General features: G+C 32.7%; 1 protein-coding gene across 1 annotated transcript; it reads right to left on the bottom strand.

Moving 5' to 3' along the window:
* Positions 1-740: 740 nt before the first annotated feature.
* On the bottom strand, positions 741-2,076 carry LOC129306598 (glycosyltransferase family protein 64 C3). Its single transcript, XM_054947273.1, has one exon. The coding sequence runs from the start codon at positions 1,909-1,911 to the stop codon at positions 892-894; it is 1,020 nt and encodes a 339-aa protein (XP_054803248.1). The 5' UTR covers positions 1,912-2,076; the 3' UTR covers positions 741-891.
* Between the last annotated feature and the right edge of the window lie 10,574 nt (positions 2,077-12,650).

The raw sequence follows: 12,650 nt of genomic DNA, 5'->3' as shown, positions 1-12,650 counted from the left end.
TTTTTGCTTCTAATTTCCCCTTGGAGGGAAAAAAATTAAAGGAAAAAATTTATGTTAGAGAAGAAAAATGTTCTTTTTTCTTTCTTTTCTCTCCTAGTATTCTCCCTTCCCTAATCGAGGTCGAAAGATTCAGCCATCATTTAACATATGGGGCATAGAAGCACATCCCCTCATGAAGACTCTCTTGTTTACCGCTAAAGAACTGGCACAAAACCTCCATACAGGATGTTCTTTCACCCTCGGAGGCACCATAAATTGCCAAACACCATCAGTTTGACCCCTAGACCAGTTTGTTTGGTCTAATTCTTTCCAACAATGGATATTGTTGTTGTTACTTCATTTTTTTCGTGAGCACGTTAGTTTGATTGTCTTTACATTTTAAGTCCATCTTATTCATGTTCAACTTGACCAAAAACCCCAATGTACAACCACCGGCATGAAGATTAATAAAAAGATAAAATAGTAATTACAAAACTTCAATCAATTATAATTCTATATCCGGACCCAAACAAAAAACTTCTTACTTTACATGACAGAATAATTTAAAGTTTTTCGGAGCATGACTTGATATATAACTTGATATATTTTTTACCTTTAATGTAGGGATAAAAGTTATATCGTTTAATTTTTATCTAACCACACCATAGATGTTGAATCTTTTATTATTGATAAACAATTTCATATATAAATTATGTTTTGAAAATAATATGGGGCTCACAGAGAAGGCAAAAGACAACTGATGCACAAAACTGTACAAGTACGGTTCATTCTAGTTTCTACAATGTAAAAATATTATACTGATATAAATGATTTTACTGATTCAATAAATACAATGAAAGCACAATTGCTTGTAAACTAGTTTTGAATAACATTATTAAAGGGTAAAAAAAATTATTGATCACAATGCACCAATTTTCCCCCCTTTTGGCACAATCCTTGTTCACTAACTGAATTAACTAACTTGCCAAAACTAAACCGCAAAGGCATTTTCCCCAGTACCCTGTGAAACTCTCCGATACACCTTCCTCTTCTCTTTCTATGTTCACCTCTTCTGCTACTCAATCCCACATCTTTCACTCCCTTCTCCTTCTCCTTCTCCTTCTTCTCTCCAACACCTTCATCATTCCTTGCATCCCCATAATCTCTAATCCTCTCTGCCCCCACCAATATGGGCCCCACATTCGTCCGATCGGCCACCACGAAGTTCATCAAGATATCCTCACAGTTACGCATCTCATCAACCGTCCTCCTCATCTCCGCCATTGGAGCCCCACCTTCGCAGCTGTAACTGTACAGATACTCGGTTCTCAGTATCATGAACTTTGTCAGTATGATCGAGTACTTGTCCGGGTGTACTGTGTAGATCCACTCTTTCCTCGACAGATCCAGATCGTGTGATCTGGCGAACAGTCCGACGAGACGGTTGGGGTTGGATGCCCAGACGCGGAAGGCAAACTCGAATGACTTGTGATCCACCAATACGTCGTCGTCGCAGATTAGGACGGCGTGGGTCCCGATGGAAGATCGAGGGAGGAATCGAGCGTTGAGGGAGCTAGATGGCTGGTGGATTAGGGAGATTGAAGCTGATCCGAGGGAGGAGATTGAGAGATTGTTGGCCAGGTGGGTTAGAATGTGGTCTGGGGTTGAGGGGTTTCCCCAGAGGACTAGCACGGAGGATACCAGCGGCGATGCAGAGTATGTGGCTGAAATTGATTGGAGAAGAGGAATGCGGGACTCGGAGTAGCCGTTGATTAGGACCGTGATCTGATCGGACCGCAGGGTCCGTGGATCCCGCTTCGTTCTGGGGTCACACAAGTCCGTTGGGTTTGTCCGACCCGAATGCACAAGCAGCGGAGCGAGATCAAATAAGAAGACGACCACAATCACGGATATTGCCCGCGAATTCATCATGCCGGAGATATATAGGGGGGTCAAGATGGAGGGTCTGCAAATTTATGAAGGTATGCAATTATCTTAGCCCACCTTCGACGCATGATCAGTTAATGGAATAGCAAGTTTGGTATCAACGCATGATCGAAGTGCTATGTCATATTGGAAATGGAAATGGCAGCCGCGTTATTCTACAGAAAATTGAGGTTAAAGTTTTCATTAATTATAAAATAATAAGGTGATGAGGAAGAGTAGAAATGTTAATATAATTAATGTGCAGCGGATTTTGGATATAATATGTGCAGTGGCCTGTGGGAATGATAAATCTGTAGTCTTATCTGTAGTCTAGGACTACAGATTTAACTATTTAGGTATTGTATAATACTGTAAGTCTGTAATTAGTAGAATTTATAATGACTGTCTTTTGCTTTCTCAGCTATAAATACAATTTTTCATGTGGATCAGTGCACACTAACTGCATTTCCCAATTCCCACGTGTATGTTTCTTTATTCATAGTGGAGGTAGAAACTCTACTGAGTAATGTATAAGCAAAGCAAACCAACTATATGCATTGTGCAGTTGGGTCTCTTTCAGATGAGAATCTGTAATTGTTGGCATGGTTGTCTTTTCATTTTTTATGTTGATGTGTCACTGCTTTAATCATAGGAGATGAGAGGGCTTTAAGTTCACTGTATGTATTTCAGCTCTCAATTCAGCAATATCGGTGTCTCGCATTCTTACCTTTCAATTCATTTCTGGTTAGAGACGGTTGTCTTTTCTATTTTTAGCAGTATGCATATCATGTTTCACAGTACAGTGGGGAAGTAGAATCGACTTCTAATCAGAAACTACTATAGAGAAACGAATGATACGGTGCGATCCAACAAAAATAGCATAGCTCTGAGAATAGCTAGTGATGAAAAGTGAATGTGTTCTCTCTGTATTTTTTTTTTTTTAATTAATGAAAAGCAGACATTAATGGTATAAAGTTAAAAGCGAGATTAAACCCGCGAATTCGTGTGAGCTTGCATATGCTATTAGGTTACAAGATTAACGTTCTTTCTGTATTTTTACTATGTCAGTTTTTCATCTTTTAGGAGCTGTTCGCTATTTACCATGTGGTATCAAAGAAATGCTTTAGATTAAAATATTTTCATGGTTTAAACACTGATACAATGGATAGCAATGGAAGTTTACTCCATCCGCAGATTCTTTCGATGATTAATTTCAAATGGGAGGTGCCGATCGTACAGGTACCAAGGGAGCTAAATTGTGTAGCTGTTGTGTTGGCTAAGGAGGGACTCCAGTCTTCTTTATTGGATGCAGTTAAGGGACCTTGTGGACAGAGAGTGTTTGGGATCTCAATCCCCTCCCCTCCATTTTAATTTTGGGCTTAGCCTTCTCTCGTATAAAAATAAATAAAATATTTTCATGGTTTGCGCAGCGTGAGTTTGTGAATTTAAGATAGTACATATTATGCATAAAAGATTACACTCATTTCTTTTACATAGGGAAAGAAAGTTAGCATTTAGATAAGTAGGTGTTCATGACTCAAATCAGGATGAGTCTACAAAAAAGATGCACTAAATCTTCTGGGAAACGGTGAAGAAACCAAAGAATGTGGATGGTTTGGGAATAAAAGACTTCATCAACAAAATCATTTTGGGGGTATTGTAACTAAGAAGGAGGCGCTTTGGGTAAAATGTTTAAGGCAGAAGCATGGCTGTGGTGTAGAAGAGTGGCCAATTGTCAGTAAGAAACGATGTTCATCTATGACATGGCAAACTATTACCACCGTCGGGAAAAATTCTCTAAGGGTGTGGGGAAAAAACTCGCAAGTGGTAGAAATACCAAGTTTTGGCCTTGGAACTCCATCTGTCGCACTATGAGGATAGAATTAGGAATAAATGTACATTTTTAGCCTTAAAGTATTCTCTACGCAATGTTTAGCACCTTAAACTATTTGATATGACATTTTTTCTTTTAATGTAATTAAAACATAACACTTTTTACCCTAACATTAAATAATAGTGGACGTTTGTGAGTATTTAATAGCAAGGTGGAGAATAGTTTAAAAATAAAAATTTACCTTTACCCTACAATTAACTACAAAATTAGCCCATCTGAAGTGGTGGATAGACACATATTGCCGAATGGTGAATGGAACTTTCAATCTCGGCAACATATCTTACCTCAATGGGTCATTAACTCTCTACTTCAGATCCAACCTCTTAATGGTTATGGGAATTACAAATTCTAGTGGAGGCAAGCTTGTGTTGTGACGGCAGATTCAGCATTAAGACTGCTTAACGGCCACTTCCAGAAAAAGTTGAATTTTTCAATGTGGTAGGTCTTTCATGAGAGACTCTTAACCAATATACTCAGGGCTAGATCTGGGTTCGCAAATAATGCAAATTATCCTTTTGGCCTGATGATGAAAAGCTCTGAGAAACAACTTATGATGTTGTGTTTATATATTGCTTGAGAAATGACCTATCGATGGTGTGTTTATATTATAACCAAATGTAAGTCGTCTATTGTATTGAATTTGGGATAAGTGATTTTGTCATGAATAATAAATAATGCCAGTTTTTCTCATAAAATGAATAAATAATTACTCTGGACCACAATATAACTTATTTTTCAGACGCACTTATTGATCCAAAATATAAAATATTGGATAAATTTTATATATTTGTCCCCATTTATACCCTTGCTTTTCTTAATTTTTATTGCTCTATATTTAAAGAATATGCACGTATTAATAAGAAAATTCAATGTGTACATTTTTAGAAAATAAAATTTCAACTAATTTTTTTTATAAACAGTAAGTTTGTTAACAATGACAAATATTATAGATGGAGAGTAATGTCACTTTCTATATTTGTTTATGTGTATTTAGGGGTGTTGAAAACTAATCCAAACCGAACGGACCAAACCAAACTGATCCGAACTAAAATGAACCGATCAAAACCGATCATTAATCAAGTCTGCTTTGGTTTTTATGACACATAAACCAATTGGTTCGGTTTGGTTTCAGTTTTGGGATATGAAAACCGAACCAAACTTGAACCAAGTTTGATTAAAAGTAATATTTATTTATATAATATGTATCTAATTAAATATATAAGTTCTTTTTTTAGATAATAGGTAATTGATATAATTTAAGCGGATATTATGATATTGAGAGATGGATATTGGATATTGTGTTTTGAATATATATATTTATGGAACTATTGGTGTAAGTATTAATATTAAATAGTGTGATATTTGAAATTTTAGATATTTAGCCTTTAGATATTTGTATGTTTGCTACTTGCTATTAGATGATGAATTTTCTCTATAAAGATTCAAATAATGTATTTAATATAATTATGAAGATGATTAGTTGATCATCATTATTTTAATTTTTGTTGCTTGCAATCATAAAATTAATTTACATTTTATATATATATATATATATATATTGGACGATAGAAGAAGATTGATGAGATTATGAAGATATAGTACATTCAAGGTCAATGAAATGAAGAGATGAATAAAATTAATATGATGTAAACATATTTTTTTTATCTTTGATACATTTGAGGCCAAGCAAAAAAGAAAAAGAAAAAGATGAACATGTATGCATATAATATGTAATTAATCAAAGTTCAAAAACTTTCTAATTTCCATAAATATATTATGATTGTGGTTGAAATAAAGCACAAGATAAGTAAGAACCTTCCATACAATAAAAGAGCTAATAATGTATAAATCAATTCAAAATAAAAAAAGTCCAACTATTATAAAGACAGGAAAAAAGAAAAAAATAAATTTATTAAAGCTTGATTCAAACTTTAACCAAACCAAACTGATTTCAGTTGAAACCGATCAAATTTCACTAATGCTCAAACCGATTGGTTCGGTTCGGTCTGGTTTTTATCCAAAACCAAACCAAACCGAACTTATAAACATCCCTATGTGTATTGATCATGATATTGATGAGAACCTTACTCTTGGGTGGGTTTAGCTTATTTATAAAAGTTACGTACGGCTTATCTCTGTTATTTTATTCAAAGAGAGAGGCTAAAAAATGACAAATATATATATAGAGAGAGAGGGAGATATATATATATATATAGGTTTGGATATTGGGCTGGCCGATTGTCTATTGGGCTGTGTTTAAGCATCCTTTAGGATTAAGTATCAGGAATATTGTGGCACCCCGCTTAAAATAAAAATTTCCAATGGTGAAAAGGTAAAAGTGTTACTTATGCTGGTAGTATGAAACTTTTTGATAACATTGTCTCGAATAACGTTTTATATGCTCCCGGAACATGTTATGACTTAATATCCATTTCACATCTAACAAAAGATCATCAATGTTCTGTAGCATTTTTTTTCCTGATGCTTCTATATTGCAGGACCTCTTCAGTGGCAGAACCAAAATGATTGATAAATTAGAATATGCTCTATACTTGATAGATGAAAGCCTTACTTCATCATCTAATGTTCATGCTAGTAATCTTGTTTCTAATGACCATATTTGGCATTTAAGATTAGGATACCTATCTGATTTTATTCTTAAACATGTAATTCCTCTACAAAACAAATTGTCTTTTGTTAACTCTTCTAGTTGTAATATTTGTTTTAAAGCAAAACAGATATGTTTATCCTTTCCTTCTAATCATATAAGAACTATTTCCTATTTTGATTTACTTTATGTTGATGTTTGGGGTCCATATAAGGATCCCACTCATTAAGGTTGTAAATTCTTTCTTACTATAGTTGATGATTTTTCTTGAATTACTTGGATTTACTTGCTGCGTAATAAACATGAAACTTTTTACCATCTAAAATAATTTTTTTGCTTCATAACAAATCAATTTGGTTTAAGGTTAAGCACATCCATAGTAATAACCCACAACAAAATGAGGTTGTAAAAAGAAAAATAGGCATATCCTGGAGGTTTTTGGTGGCTTAATTTTTCAAGCTAATTTGCCAATTAAATTCTAGGGCAAAGCTGTTAAGGCATAATTCATTTGATTAATAGGATTCCATCTAAAATTTTGAACTATAGATTCTCATATGAAATATTATACAAGAAGCAACTTGATTTGTCCAACCTCAAGGTGTTTGGGTGTTTAGCATATGCTAAGGTTTCAAGGAAACTAGATGAATTTAAAGCTAGGTTTGTGGAATGTGTTTTTTTAGGATATCCAAATATCCAAAAGGGATACATCCTCTATGATTTTAAGCATAACAATATATCTATACATAGGAATGTTGTTTTTCTTGAAAATGAATTTCCTCTTTCAGATCTGCTCTCTATTGTCAATGACCAAGCTCATGTATGTTCTCAAGATCCATTTATTTTCAATGATAATCCTAAATTTGTTGCTACTTCTGATCCTCCCTCACATACTGCTAATGAGCCTATATCTGAAGCACATGATAACAATAGCAAGTTAAACAATGACTTTGAATTAGGTAGTGACAAAAACACTTATTTAGATAATACTATACCTGCTAGGCAAAGAAACCCTCCCAATTGGTTTAGAGATCATGATTGTCCTAACTTGGATCTTTAAATAAAGTAGACGGCAAAGCTAATAAAAAGATCTTGTATCCCATGCAGCACAGTATTAACTATGCTAGCATTTCTAAATCATATAAGAACTTTATCACATCCACAGATGACATAAGTAAACCCGACACCTTTGACAAGGTAGTAAAAGATAAATGATGGATTAAAGCAATGCATGATGAAATTATTGCTTTAGAAAGAAATAAAACATGGAAAATAGTGGATTTACCTCCAAGTAAGAAAGCTATAGGCTGTAATGGATTTTTAAAAAAAAGTTTAATGCTAATGGGACTCTAAATAAACTAAAAGCCAGATTAGTTGTTAAAGAATTCAATCAAATAGAGGGCATAGATTGCTTAAAAACTTTTTCCCCTATTGTAAAGATGACTACTGTGCGATCTGTTTTAGCTATTGCTGCACATAATAATTAGGATATATTTCAAATAGATATTGATAACACTTTCTTGCAAGGAGATTTAGATGAAGAAGTAAATATGAGAATTCCTTTAGGATTTAGTAAGCAAGGGGATAAAAAGGGTGTGCAAATTAACTAAATCCCTATATGGTTTAAAAACACATAGCTAGGCAATGGAATTTAAAATTGTGTGAAGCATTAATTGCTGGATTTTATTCAAAGAAAATAGGATTATTTCTTATTTACCAAACATGATAAAGATAATTTATTATTGTTCTAGCATACGTGGATGATTTGGTTATAGCTAAAAATAGTATAATAGGAGTAAATAAAACTAAATATTTTTTGCATGCAAGTTTTAAAATGAAGGATTTGAGTTTATTAAAAGTTTTTCTTGGCATTGAGGTTGCTAAGTCCACAAAAGGATTAACACTTAACCAACGAGAATACGCTTTAGATTTGATAACTACTACTAATTTAGGGGCCTCAAAACCAAGGAGTGTTCCAATCCAAGTTTAAAAGCTTCACAGTAAACCTAAAGAGGGGAAGAAAGATGAATTGATAAAAGACTCTACTAGATATAGGCATCTAATAGGAAATTGTTATATTTAACTGCAACTTGTGCTTGATATCAGTTACATAGTTTCAGTTGTTAAGCCAATTTATGAGTAGTCTCACTCCTCAAGATAGCCTTAAACACAATAAATATCTAAAAAGGGATCCTGGAAGGGGTCTTTTCTTTCCTTCTTCAGGAAACATGCATGAAGCTAGAAGGGTTCTGTGACTCAGACTGGGCCTCATGCTTAGAATCTTGCAGATTTATTACAGGGTATTTAGTTAAGCTAGATGGAGCCATAATTTCTTGAAAATCAAAGAAACAAAATACAATCTCAAGGTCCTCTATTGAAGCAGAGCACAAAGCCTTGGAAAATCTTGTGTCTGAGATATTTGGCTTACTAGTTTACTAGAGGATTTACATATTTTTTGTTTAACTCCTATTTATATTCACTATAATAGCAAAGTTGCAATCCAAAATTACTTCAAATGCAGTTTACCATAAAAGAACAAAATATATTGAGATTGATTGTCATTTTATAAGGAAAAAGCTTCAAAATGATTTGATCAGTTTAAAGCATGTTATGTCAGGGGACCAACAAGAAAATATCTTAACCAAGGCACTTGGTAGAAAGCCTCATGAACGCCTGTTATCCACGTTGGACACCTTCAATATCTTCTGAGTTCAACTTGAAGGGGCAGTGTTGAAAGCTAGATATAGATATACGTTTGGATATTGGGCTGTGTTTCCTTTGTTTTCTTTGATTTCGTTTTCCTGGTCTCTTGTGAGGGCTTGTCTGTAAAAGGCGTGGTTTAGTCCAGATTGCGAAGATATAAGAAACAGGTCCCACAATTCGGTTTTGTACTGATCAGCCCATAGTGGCTTATTAAATAAAATTATTATTATTCAGATATTTTGTTTTTCTACAAAAAAGAAATCAACGAAATTAGGTTTAATAGAATAGATTAATTTTCATGACATGATAAACTAAAGTTTGGATCATCTCCAAAAATGCTCACATTTAATACCCAACCTTATTTTAAATAGGACTATTTCTAATAAAAAAAATACCTTCATGCACTAAAAAAATAACCAAGGAAGCTCCTAAATTTCAGCAAGGTAGCAAAGAGCAAGAGCCTAGAGGCAGCGGTGCCTATCCTCAAAAACAAAATAATAATAAAGATTATTTGACGTGAATTGGGTGAGTTTCATGTAAAGTTCAAAGAATCTGATATATATATATACACACACACACATATAGATTACTATTTGTAAATAGTTGGGTTTGGTGGTATCATGGTCAAAGATCTTTAGATATAATAAAAAAAATTCAAGGAAAAAAGACGCTTTTAGCTTTTGAGGTTTCTGGGTGATACGCAAGAAATTGACATGCAATGAACAGTGATTAAGACAAACTAATCCTAATCCAAATCCAAATAGTTGGTTTTTGGGCACATCAAACCGTAATTTAAGTAGCTTCTGGGCAAGGAATATCCACCACGCAGTGCTTTAATCTGCTCCAAAAAATAAAGAAAATATTTTGTTATAAGTATGTCTATATATATATATATATATAATATGGTGAAAACAGACAGGGTTGAGGTCTTCCTGGGAGGTCGAGGTAAAGAGATAAAATGGTCGGTTCATTAAGAAAACGGAAAAGGAAATGAACTTTAGCTTTCTTAATCTCTTTAAAATTGACTAATCTTTTCTCACTCCCACTTTCCTCCCACACGTTATATCCAAATCCATATCCTTACAAAAAGTAATGTCAAGGATGTGATTGATGATGTCACCATCTTAGTAGTCTCCAATAAAAATAAATATTCATCAGCGAGCAAGCTCAAGGAAACTTCCCACACCTTGCATTAATTTCTTGGCTATCAATTTTCTCTATAGTCCTCTATTAAACTCGGTACCATAGATATTATATTAGCAGAATAAGTTGCTTGTTACTATGTTGTCCGAAATATATACACATACATTAGTAAAATTTAGAATTTTTATACAAGTTTTTTAAATATGATAATATGAATATATTCAAGTATTATCGATCAAATCTCTAACTCTCACAACATTTTTTTTAATCTACGAAGATACAAATTCTTAAATATTGTTTAGAGGAAATCGAGTTTCTTCCACTCTACCTCATTACCATTCTTATATATATATATATATATATATATATTATATGCACATACATGTGTGTGATATTTTATAAGAGAAAATTTAGGTGAATTGAATCCCAAAATTCATTAGAGCCAAAACATGTCTTTAAATTTAAAAAAATATTTAAAAAGTATTTATAAATCATTTATCAATAAGGTCTTCATATTAAAAGTGGGATTTAATTTTATAATCTTATTAGTTAAATTTTTATCAACTAGATTAATATTTATTCATATCTACGTGTATGTCCGAGCGTAAAGTTACAGCCCATGTATGAGTGTCGGCAAACAACTCAGTTTTTTTCTGGGGACAAAGGCAAACAACTCACAGTTGGGAGCATTGAATTGTCCGAATTAAGGCAGTACTTGGTAGAATTGAATAGTAAGGGAAAATAATGAAAATAATTTTTGTAATATAAAATTATTTTTAATTTAATATGAAAAGAAATGACCTAGTATTTTATTTACATATTTCATAAAAAAATTATAATTCATAATTCACAAATGGAATTAAAAGGCGGGCAAATGGCTATATCCTGTATATAAGGACCAGGAGTCAAGAAACTATTTTTAAGAAATTGTTAAATTGCATACAAGCGTGACTGAAGCACGCGCTCGATCCCACCTAGGGTTCATCTTGTCAATGCGGCTCCAGCCGTTCAGATTAGAGAAACTTGAAGGCAAGGAACAAAGAACCGGATTAGAGGTCAGAGAACCCTAGTCCTGTAGGAAATCTGGTAAAAGGTGGGACCCATATTTTTTAAATTGAGATAGGGATTAATAATTAACGTGAGGTTGGTAACGTATGGAACGGTAACACGGTCGCCGAACACCCACATACACACATATACACGCATCTTTAGATTAAATTATTAATATCAATTATTAACATTAACATGAAGTATTAATTTCCACAGTACTGAATTAAAATACTCCCTCCATGTTTAAGTGCAAGCAAATTTTAATCAAAGTTTAAAAAACTGGCTAAATACAATAATTATATTTTTTTGTAAAATAAAAATTTATGCAAGTTAAGTCCTGAGACACTAGCTTTTAGATTTAAAAAGCACTTATTGAGTCATTGATCGTTCAATAACAAGGTCCTTACATCAAAGAAGTATTTGATCTCACAACCTTATAAGTCAATTCCTTACTAATTGATCTAATTTTTATTGATTTTTAATACAATAATTATATTTGAGATTAACAGAATTAGAACTAAAATATCTTTGTAATCAATCTTTGAACTATAAAGAAATCGAGCTATAGTTTCATGGAAATAAAATTTGATTTTATGAGAGATAATTTAAAAAAAAATGTAATGCTTCTTGTGCTTTCTAGTTTTGCTTATAAAAAAAATGAAATATATGATAATTTCCTTTGTGATAAGAAACAGAAGTGAGCCAATAACATTTTATACAGGGTTAATTTATTTGGTAGCTTCTGGAGCTTCCTGAAATCAAGTATCACGATATTGATTAGAATTTATTATTAAGTTTTTAGCCCTAAATTTACTATTAAAGTTTGGTAAAGTTTAGAAAAATTATCTATCTATAACCCAAAGCTACATGATTTAGCTTGAAAATAAATAAATAATTTTATTTGTTCTATCTTATAAAATATTTTTTTTTTGAATTACACTCACAATGAATTAATTAATTATTTTTAAATTACATACTATTTTTATTTTTATTCTCATTTAATATTATTCCAATTAAAAAACTGCTAATTACCTCTCATTTGTTATAAATAAAATATAGAGAGAATGAAAAAGATGAGGAGGAGGAAGAGAAAGAATAGAGGCAGTAGAAATGAGGATAATCTCTTTTGTATTTTTTTACATTCTTTACAATACATATAACATGCCTTATTTATGGGCACTATATTACATCAAAGTTTGCACAAGTGATAATAGAAAATAAAGAGTAATCAATATTTATTGAATGGTAGGGGTTTCATGAGAGAAAATGAAAGGGCGAGAGAGATGGTCATCCACATGACTTTTAATATTCATAGCATTCCTCCTTAGATATCTATTATATAAGAATGTG

Source organism: Prosopis cineraria, unplaced genomic scaffold (genome assembly GCF_029017545.1).
Source record: "Prosopis cineraria cultivar Desert tree isolate PC_DT_omini unplaced genomic scaffold, ASM2901754v1 PC3, whole genome shotgun sequence".
NCBI classification, from domain to species: domain Eukaryota; kingdom Viridiplantae; phylum Streptophyta; class Magnoliopsida; order Fabales; family Fabaceae; genus Prosopis; species Prosopis cineraria.
Note: the sequence above shows the minus strand (reverse complement) of the source record. Positions and strands in the feature narration are given on the sequence as shown.

Coding starts and splice junctions, on each gene's coding strand:
- LOC129306598 (XM_054947273.1), bottom strand. CDS start 1,911: ATGATGAATTCGCGGGCAATATCCGTGATTGTGGTCGTCTTCTTATTT.